The sequence below is a fragment of the Coptis chinensis genome, chromosome 5 (assembly GCF_015680905.1).
Source record: "Coptis chinensis isolate HL-2020 chromosome 5, ASM1568090v1, whole genome shotgun sequence".
Classification (NCBI taxonomy): domain Eukaryota; kingdom Viridiplantae; phylum Streptophyta; class Magnoliopsida; order Ranunculales; family Ranunculaceae; genus Coptis; species Coptis chinensis.
The window spans coordinates 54,536,752-54,548,148 of NC_141460.1; the positions used below are offsets into that span (position 1 = coordinate 54,536,752).

At 34.4% G+C, this 11,397-nt stretch overlaps 1 protein-coding gene across 1 annotated transcript; it reads left to right on the plus strand.

Moving 5' to 3' along the window:
• The first annotated feature begins 3,874 nt into the window (after positions 1–3,874).
• Positions 3,875–10,287, plus strand: LOC147497989 (uncharacterized). Its single transcript, XM_086560204.1, has 5 exons — positions 3,875–4,163; positions 4,496–4,798; positions 5,849–5,932; positions 6,910–6,973; positions 9,913–10,287. Exons 1-4 carry the CDS (start codon positions 4,047–4,049, stop codon positions 6,967–6,969), a joined length of 564 nt encoding a protein of 187 aa, XP_086416330.1. The 5' UTR covers positions 3,875–4,046; the 3' UTR covers positions 6,970–6,973; positions 9,913–10,287.
• Positions 10,288–11,397: the final 1,110 nt, after the last annotated feature.

The window sequence follows — 11,397 nt, forward strand, 5'->3', positions numbered from 1 at the left end:
AGACCACGCAATGCAACAGATAGGAATTGTTGCATCAACATATGGTGATCATGGGATTTAAGGGCAATCATCCTGCACTATTTCATTCTGACACAAGCTCCTATATTTGATCCATAACCATCCAGTAACTTTAGCTTCTTCAGCCTTTTGCAAACAGTTTGTTTCTCCTTCTTTGAAAGTGTGTGAGGTGTTGCAGGAAGATAAGTTCTATTGGCTGATTCTCTAGGGTGCAGTTCACTTCTAATTCCAAGTTCTTTCAAATCTTGACAAGAAAAAAGACCATCTTTAGATTTTTTCTTGTCATTTAACAATGTCATGATAACGTTTTCACACACGTTCTTTTCGATGTGCATAACGTTCAAATTCTGACGAACAAGTAGATGCTGAAAAAATAATAAGAAAGGCCAATGATTACGTCTTATTAAAAGTATAACTAACCAATAAATAAAAAAGGCCAGGGGTTATGTCTTACCTCCCAATACGGCAAGGTGAAAAATATAGATTTTTTCTTCCACATTTCCACATATTGCCCTCTCTTTCTTTTGATGCCTTTCTTTAGTTTCCCAAACTCATTTCTAATGTGCCTCACCTCATTTAAGATACTATTTCCAGACAAAACTGTGGGCTTTTCTCCATGTTCACACTTCCCATCAAACCAACTAGTTTCTGACCGAAAGGGATGATCGCTTGCAAGAAATCTCCGAGTACCCATGTAGGCAAATTTCATGCTATGTTTTAGCCATTTTGAACATGTGTGGATACCACAGTACGGACATGCTATCTTTCCACTTACGGTACACCTAGCGAGGTTCCCAAATGCTGGAAAATCACTTATGGTCCACATCAAGATCGCCTTTAAGTTGAACGTGGTTTTGGTGAATGCATCATAGACTTGTACACCTTTCCTCCACAACTCCAACAAATCATCTATTAAAGGCTTTAAATATACGCCAATATTATTCCATGGTTGCTCAGGTCCTAGAATTAACATGGTGAGCATAATATACTCTAGCTTCATACACAACCATGGTGGCAAGTTGTATATCGCTAGCATCACTGGCCAACAACTATATTTGGAGTTAAGTTTGCGAAAATGATTAACTCCATCAGTCGAAAGAGCAAGCCTAAGATTTCGAGGATCTACAGAAAAGGAAGGCCAATTCCTGTTTATCGTATCCCATGCCAAAGAATCAACTAGATGTCGCATGTTCCCATATTCACTTTTGTTATTTGCATGCCACAACAGATTTTTAGCCTTTTCTGGGGTTTCAAACATTCTCTTAAACCTTGGTATAAAAAAGGATATAAAGAAGGGTCAGCATATTCCAATAATTCCTCAAAGACTTCGTCATTATCTCCCTCTTCATCTTGGTCCAAAGTATCTAAATCTTGAATAAAAAGTTCCTTATGTACTCTATATGCTTCTCCCATAGCAACATCAGGAGTAACAATCTTTGCTTGCTCCCCATGCCAAACGAATGTATCATAAGTCGTATCCATCCCATTTATGATCAAATGATCCTTAACATCTCCACAAGAATGAGTTCTCAAATTCTTGCAACATTTGCATGGGCATCTTATTCGTATACAGACTTCCACATTTTTCTTTTTCCTTGAAGAAATATCTAACCTAGCCAAAGCATTTTTCTTAGCTAAAGCAATAAACTCATCCACCCCAACCCGATATTCTTTCGTAAGCCTGTTATGCTGCATCCACGCTTTATCCATGACAAGTTAATCGAGATTTAAGCAACCTACTTGCATGTAGTGGAAAGCCATAAAACCAGCAGAGACTAGTACCATACCAAAAACGAACCAATTCAATATATCAAACATCAAATCAGACGACAGAAATTTAATCAAAACAACAAAACCACCAAAATTTAATCAGACGACAGAAAATTTAATCAAAATAGCCAAAAAAATAAGGTATAAGTGAAATACTTACAAATTTGAGAGTGTTCAGCTTCGAAACAACAAATCGAATTTCAGAGGTTTGAGATTTGAGCGTGTTCAATTTCGTTAAATTGAGATCTTCAATTTCTAGGGTTCCAATTTTAGAGTGTTTTCCCTTTTCGTGAGAGAGAGGTTTGAGATTTGAGATTTGAGAGTGTTCCTCATTTTTTAGAGTTTTGAGATTTGAGAAATTTTGAGAGAGTTTTTGGTGGCTATTTCTCACCTTTTTGGGTGAAATACGTATTTAGTTATTTCGGACGATATATATCACAAATTTCGTATTTGCCAAAAGAAAAATCTGGGCACCAGTTTGTACTTAGGCGCTTTTTTTATTTCTTCCCTTTTCAACTACGTAACATTTCTCAAAATATGTGACAAACAATACCTACTTGTTAGTTGTAACTTTTTAAGTGGAAATGTTGCAAAACCTAAAAAAAATTTGTAATATTTCATGAAAAAAATATTACAACCCCAACAAAATTTTGTAACATTTTATAGATACACGTTGCAAGTCAACTAAAATTTGTAGCATTAAGTAATAAAATGATACAAAACAATATGATATTTTATAAATGATAATATTTTGTAAAAAAGAGTTACAAATGTCTGTCGTACGTAATGTTCACCTGAAAATGTTGCAAAAATCATGTCACAAAAGCTCATATTTGTTGTAGTGTAACACAATAAAATAATACTTCAAGCAAAACCAAGGTTGATTTTTTTATGGTATTTTTTTTTTATCGTTTCTTACCTTTTTTTTTTGGACGTATTATACGTTTTAAACTTGTTTTTTTGCCCGACGTCTTTTTATGTTTTTTTTTTCCGTTTTTTTGCCGAGACGTTCCATTTAAAACACGAACTAAGTATTTTTCAAGTACACCGCTTTAAACCGTACCGTTTGGTACCGCTTTAAACCGTACCCGTACTTGGTGACAGTGGATATGAATACCAAAAATATCGCATTTTGAGCTATCCGATATATTAGCTCGGTACGATATTTTGTACTACGGCGTACATATAACCGGGCCTCTGGGCCCACACTCAAGCGAACGTGTCAACGTGGGGACCGACTATAATCAAAGTTTTAAAGGTATATAAAGTTTTAGGATAGAACTAAAATGCATGGCCCACCACAAAAAAAAACATCCGAAATCGACTGTGATTGGTTGATAAAAATAAAATAACAACTCGAACTCTCTTTCTATCTCCTCTCTCCTGTTTTCTCTCTCTAAACCAGCCAATCACAGTCGACTTCGGATGGTTTTTTTGTGCTGGACCATGTGGTGTAGTCGCCCCCAAAGTTTTAAGGTAATAGACTTAAAATTCTTTGAAAGCGATTGAGAAAACTAATACCCATTGTCACCAAGTACGGTACGGGTTTAAAACGGTGTATTTGAAAAAAACTTAGTTCGTATTTTAAACGGAACGCCCGAAAAAAAAAATGTAAAAAAAAACGTAAAAAACGAATGTAAAAAAACGGGTTTAAAACGTATAATACGTAAAAGAAACGGTAAAAACCGATGATAAAGAATATAATAGATAAAGAATTTAATATTTTTATAAGAGTGGAAAAAAGAATTGACACATAAAATAAAAATAAAAATAATACAAATGAAAGAAAATTCAAATACATGAAAGTATCAAATTATCATTACTCATCCAAATACTAGAAGTTTTAGATTCAGTACCAAAACACAACTCTAAATAAGATACTACTAATTACCAACCATAATGTCATAATCAAGTTCTACAAATAAGTTAATAACTTTAAAATTTATAATTAATTATTAATAGTCCAAAACAAAATAAAACTGTTTCAATAAGTCAATCTAACGCCCACTCTTCAAAAAGGTAAACTCCAAAACCTCTTTTTCTTCTTCGTGTTTTTTTTTATATTAAAAAAAAAAAAGTTTTAAGCGGGAGATTTTCAAAATTTCAGGTTTTAAACGTTTTTTAAGTTTAAAACGGGTTTTTTTTTTTTTGAAAAAACCGGATTTTAAATTGGAACCTGACGCATTGCCAATATATCGGGTTTTAAACGCCGAACTTCGTGACAATGCTATAATACCACCAACACCCCCGAAGAGAAAATGATGAGCGAGGGTGAAAAATCTTCTTCAGAGGAAATTGTGAATTCGGTGGAAGAAGCGGCGTTTCAGGGAACTAGAAGACTCGCCGTTGTCAATATGGGTCCCAAACCAGAATCCGTGAGTGAATTTATTAATTTGTTCCCCTTTTCTCTTCCTAATTAGTATTCTTATTGTTTTACATTAATTTTCTACTTGTTAGATTGTTGTTCGTAACATCTGATTAGAAAAAGTGAATAAGATGGTTAAAAATTTCAACGCCCAAGTTAGAGAGAGAGAGAGAGACACGAATTTGGCGTTACCTTTGCCTTGAGATATATGATTGTTTAGATAAAGGTGTAATTTTTTCACAGTAGGGTAGTTCGAACACTGATTGGTGGATCATGGCTAATTTACTACTTCATTTTTACTGAAAGTTACATTTTTTTTTTTTTTTTTTTTTTGCATTGTAGTCTTCCTTCCTCTATGAGCTGCTGGGCAAATTTGTTCATGAAGAAGGTGGACAAATCTTGTCAATCTCTGTCTATCCACCAGATGTTGATAGTGATGATGAAGAAGAAACAAACAACAAAGATGGGGAAGACTATGAAGGATACTATGCAGTTGTGGAGTGTGATTCGGTTGCTACGGCAAGAGATATATACGCTTCTTTTGATGGCATGGATTCCGGAAGGCCATCGGGTCATTGTGTGGATTTGCAATTTATCCCTGATGATATGGAGTTTGAATATCCTCCTTTTGATGTTACAACAAAGGTTTCGCCTAATCCTTATCATTATTTCTGTTCAATGTACCCATTTCTTTTTTATGATGCAAAGTGAGTTTAAGGGTTACATAATTTATTTAATAATAGCAAGTAAATCGCTGTGCCTTTTGTGGCAAGTTATGTTGGTCACGACTTTGGATTCTCAAACTTTTGGGATTTTACGACTTGATGTTCAGAGTGGGATAGTGTACTGTTGAATAATGTTGTTTACTTTTATTTTGGGTTGATTGTCAAGCTCATCTATTGATGACATTCTTTGTGGAAAAAGGGGAGATGTTAGCCCTTTGCCTTTATTTATGTTTATTTATGTTCATTAATAGGTATGGAAAGATGCTTTGTTTGGTTGATTTACCCATCGGGTAGTTCCATTCCCATTTTTTCCAGTATTGGGTGGTTATACTGAAATGAGGAACTCCTTAATTATGAGACCAAGAAAAGTGGTTATTCTTGGACAGACAACCACCTCCAGCAAATTATTGTACTTAAATCGTCCTATATTTCCATAGTCCAGAATATTGCATTTCATTGATAATCTCTTTGACTGGAATCCCACTGATATCATTTGGGCAGCCTTGCCACAGAAAAAAGTAGACCGATATGATTTGTTTTTTGGCTCAATGATCACCATAATGATGGATTAAATTGTTGCGTGGGTGGCTAGGAGAGGACATGGACACTGCAAACAACATTTCCTTTTCAAGTTGAGTGTGATTTGGGTGCCTCTTCCATTTTGATGTACCCATGGAACAAGATTTTAAATTAGGTTTTTAATAGTTCATTGTTCTGATATGCACAGAAACATGTTATCCCTACTAATTGAATTTCTGGTACTGAAAAAGAACTGGGCATGTGAGTAGACTGCTTTACTTTCTTGAACCGGTGGGAAAGGTTTGTTTTTGACCGAGGGATCTAATAAATTGTATTCATAAATGGCAGGCGTTATGCATTGTAAAAGTGTCGGTAGCCAATTTAATTTGTCCATGAATGTAAAATACTGACAATTGCATTTGTTATTTCCTTTTTGCCCCTTCTGTTGCAGGAAATCGAAAGAAAACGTCATCAAAAGAAGTCTAACCTTCAGTCTTGGACTTTGCCGAATGTGCTGGAATGGACTTATCAGGAGGTTGGGGAATTCAAATTTAGTTTGCTTGTGTGTCTAAACTGAATCTATTTTGTAATGCTCTTATCTGTGTGTTCACTACACTCCATCAGGATTAGCATGAATGAGTTAACATTCAGAAAACAACTACACGAGTACAGTCTCAACTATAAATTTGATGACAATTTAAACAATTTCAATGAATTAATCAACTTTTGCGGCCTTTGTGAAAGCATAGAAGACATAGCTTTACTTGACATTTTTAATTTCTTTGTTCATTTCACTTCTCTATTTCTCTCTTCTTTTTCTTTCGGTGAGACAAAAAACTAAATATTGGAAATGGGAAAGTCATACACCCACAATGAAATATTGGATCTTGTAGAGAGTATGGTTTAGCTTTTGTTTGTATACAAATTATTGCCACAACAACGACAACATCGGTCTTCTCAGTCTGTTAGTGAGTCTAGGAGTAACTAGATTTAGTTTGTTGAGGATTTCTCGTAATTAATTTAGGATCAATTGGTGTTTCTCCCCTTTGCGTATGGAATCTAGACAACATGTATAGGTCTATTTACAAGGACACACCATTGTATAAAAATAATCCATATCAGATACGTATCCACGGGTCCGTGTTAGACACATACACATTGTATGTGATATACAAAGTCTCGCGTGTTTGACACTTCATATCTCATGTGCATTTGTGTCAATGTAACTTAAGTATATGTGAATTATCTATAAATTAGGTTTCCATCAAGGCTCACTATGAAAGTATTGGCTTGATATTACCAATTTTACTATAACTATTAATTTAGGGGATTGTAATCGTTACAGGTCATTTAAAAGTAAAATAAAATAAAAAATGTATCCGTGTCATTTTAAAGTAAACAAACTACACGGACACAAACACAGACAAGACACACGTATCTGTGTCAATGAAAATTAACGTAGAAATACTGACAATTGCATTTGTTAATTCCTTTTTGTCCCTTCTATTGCAGGAAATCGAAATGGAACTTCTTCAGAGTGAGATTCGTGCGTGTGGAGAAATATACTCATGAGGAGGTTGGTGAATTCAAATTTTGTTTGCTCATGTGTCTAAACTGAATCTATTTCTCTTGTGTTCACTATATATACTCCATTGGGATTAGCATGAATAAGTTGACATTTAGAAAACTACACTAATACAGTCTCAACTGTTAATTTGATGACAATTAGGAAAAAAAAATCAATGAATTAATCAACTTGTGCTGCCTTTGTGAAAACATAGAAGACATAGCTTCATTTGACATTTTTAATTTCTTTTCTCATTTCACATCTCTCTTTCTCTCTTCTTTTTCTTTGGGTGAGACAAAAAACCAAATATTTGAAATGTGAAAGCATAGCTGTTACAATGTCACACACCCACAATGAAATATTGGATCTTGTAGAGCGTATGATTCATCTTTTGTTTATCTACAAATTATTGCTACAACAACGGTAACATCGGTCTTCGCATAGTCTTAGTGAACAGTAGTCTAGGAGTGACTAGGCTTAGTCTGTTGAGGGTTTCTCAGAATTTATTTAGGATCAATTGGTGTTTCTGTATAGGTCTAATTTACATCGACATGCCATACTATACAAATAATTTATGTAGAATACATATCCATGTGTCCGTGTCAGACACAGACGTACACATGTTGTATGTGGTATACCCAATGATGCCAGCTTTGCTACTCCTTATGATTCCCGTATCAGATCATGCGTACCCTTTTAGGGTACTCACAAATCAAAACACTACTTCTAACGCCCCCAGTCTTATAGAAGAAAAGCTAATAAGAAGAAAAAAAACAATAGTGCATAGTTGAAAATATAGCCATGTAGTACCACATATTATTTTCTCCATGCGTTCTCCTGTATCTCCCTCTCGTTGCAACAGTATTGGCTATTGGAATTTGGAATGGACATATAATTAAATTAGACTTCCAGTGCTTGAATGAATTGATTCATTTCTATATATCTATATATTAATATTAAAGCTCCCACAAGGGGTATTTTTCTAGCTCTCTTAAAATTATGTCATCAACTCTTATTAAAATAGAAATTCCTCTCCTATTGAAAAGAAAAATTCTAGCACTTCTAATTAAAACGGGAATCACTCCTATTATAAAGGGAATTCCTCTCCTATTGAAAAAGAAAAATATAACACTTCTAATTAAAACGAGAATCCTTCTCCTATTAAAAATGGGAATCACATTTCTAAATTAAAACGGGATCCCTCTAATTAAAAAACGGGAATCATTCTTATATTATAATGGGAATTCCTCTCTTATTGAAAAAGAAAAATCTAGTTCTTAATTAAAACGAGAATCACACTTCTAAATTAAAATGGAATCCCTCAAATTAAAAAATGGGTTTTTAAAACTTAATTAAAACAATTTGTTGGGAAATTAAAAGTCACACGGGGTATTTTTCTAACTCTCTTAAAATTCCACATCATAATTCCTATTAAAACGGGAATTCCTCTCCTATTGAAAAGATAAAATTCTAGCACTTCTAATTAAAATGGGAATCATTCTCCTATTATAATAGAAATTTCTCTCCTATTGAAAAAGAAAAATCTAACACTTCTAATTAAAACGGGAAACCTTTTCATATTAAAAACGGAAATCACACTTTTAAATTAAAACGGGTTTTTAAAACTTAATTAAAACAATTTGTTGAGAAAGTAAAACGGTTTTTAAAGTCTTGATTAAAATAATTTGTTAGGAAATTAAAACGGGTTAGTGACGAAAAAAGGAATCATGATTTGTTAGAAAATTTCTATATGTATAGTTATGATTGTTGAGCAAGTTTTTATGATTTATTATATATATTATATTCATAGATATTAAACTCTCGCATAAACGTACCAAAGCTAATTACGACTCGAAATAGCTTTTGACCGAATATTTAATTATCTAAAAAATAGGGGCGTGATAGATCCAATTAAGCCTATCCAAACGTATCAAAATGACGCATGTTTCTGGCAACATTGGGTATACCTCAATTTTGCGGTGTCTGACACTTTGGCTGTGTTTGGTTCAAGGAATTTAAATTCATGGAAATTCATCTGTACTTATGTAAATGGGGAGGGAGCAGAGAGGCGCAAAAATAGGAAGCGAAAATGGTAATCGTTGGGTAGGAAGTCATAAAATCCGAGATATTTCCTTCTTCCTTCTAAGGGTATCGTAATTAGGGAAAACAACTTGATTTCTGGAAAAATGGTGTTCACTTTCCTTAAATGGAAGGAGCAGATAAGGTAACTTCCCCTTTTCCGGTTCCAACTTCTGTCTTCTTCACCCTCTTCATTTTCCAGGAATTTAGATTCCACGAACCAAACACAGCGTTCTTCATATCCATCTCGGATCACACTCATTTGTGTCATGTAATTTCGGTATAGATGAATTATCTATAAATTATAAATTAGGTTTCTGCCAAGGCTCACTATGAAAAGTATTTGCTTGACATGACTAATTTTACTATAACTATTAACTTAGGCTTAATCAAATTACATGTCATTTAAAAGTAAAATGAAATAAAAAATGTATCCGTGTCTTTTTAAAGTAAACAAACTACATGGATACAGACAAACATATCTGTGTCAATGTAAATTAGGTATATTTGAATTATCTATAAACTAAGGTTTCCACCAAGGCAATATGAAAGTATTTGCATGACATGGCCAACTTTACTTTTAACTATTAACCTAGGCATAATTCAAATTAGAAGCCATTTTTGAAAAAAGTGGCACTTTGCCGTTTCGGTAATTAATCCTATAAAAAAACTTGAGAAAAGCGGAGGAAAAACTTTTGTGGAGAACATAAATATTTTCATGCTTGAATATTTGGGTATCTCTAAAGGATTGAAATTTCCCCTTGTTCGTATATTGTTCTATGAGTGTCACCTGCAACCAGAAAAGGTCTTTTGTTTTCTGTTATATTTTCAGGCTTTTACTTACTATATTGTTTATGTGCCTTCTGCAGTTTCTCACGTCTCTGACAGAATTTGACCGTGAATATTTGAAGTTGGAGATGATAGGGAGTGATGAAGCTGTCATTGACCGTGAATATTTGAAGGTGGAGATGATGTTAGGGAGTGATGAAGCTGTCGTTGAAAAGTGACAAAAAGGTTTAAGTATTGCAAGCTCAGGGTATAAATTGCAATGGTTGATACAGTGTTAGTATGAAGTTCTCATCCTGGTAGTGTGTTTTTAGAGTCTGGTCTGTCTAAATAACTCTGCAATGTTGGATCAACGGCTTGACAATCAAACCAATCATATCAGCGTTGGATCATTTTAAGATTGGGTTTATTAACTATTATGGTTTATTATAAATGACTATTATCGTTGTTGTTGCTTTCACAAGTGATTTGCTACCATTAAGATTTGACTTCAAAAGCTTTCCGCCCTAATATATATCTAATCAAATCCCCAGAAAGTCTTCTAATTGTAATGTAAAAATGAAAACTTCTCAACTGCGCTTCCGAGTAACACAAGACTTATTTTTGCTTGGTAAGTTTATCTATTGTATATTAAGAAAAAGGAAAGTTACAAAAGTGTTTGAACTCCATGAGAGTTACTCACCAGCCACATCTTGGTCGATACTCGATAACACCACATATCAAGTTCGTGTTACAAATCTGAAATACAGCCCATTAGGACTCTCCCATTTATACAACCATGGGGAATTCCTATATACACTTCATCTTTATCTAAGTAAGCTAGATCCTGTTTTTGCAGTAAAGTCTATTGCAAAATTAGCTTCTCTCCATGTATGAGAGAGGCATACATATTTGCAATTTGCTTTTACACCACCCCCATCTTTTACTGATATGCCATGGTATCTTGCCCGTACTAAAAGCTTCTATCGCAGCCGCTGAATCAGATTCTAACTATAAGTTCAACCAACCTTTCTCAATTGCTAGTTCCGTATTCTCCAGAATTGCATAACACTCAGCAGCATAGTTCGTCTCCACCCCTAAGCCCTTACAACTCACGAGCATAAACTAACCATTATGATGTTGATATGTTACACCCCACCCTGCTGGTCCAGGATTTCCCATGGAATTGACTTGATCTATTTAAGGCAGTGATCACTTGCAATCCTTGATCTGTGGAGCTTTACTTAATTTTAGTTTAGCACCCCAAGCCAATCTCACAAAGTGATCATGTCAAGTACCATACATAGTACCCTTTGAAGTGTGTATAACACAGTTAACTTGTTGCTTCACGTACTTTGTACAAAAGGTAAAGTTGTTACTTTTATCTTCAAAGTGTACCTTATTTCTATGAAACCAAAGAGCCACTACTGCTGCTTCCCACACATGCCTCACTAGCTAGCACGCTACTACCCTGACCCATCTTTCAAGCTTGTGTCAGACTGGAGAAGCCGATTCTGAATCGGAACTTACTTGAAATCCATTCCCACAATTGCCCCTCGCAAATGGGCAATGCCACAACAAGTGATTAA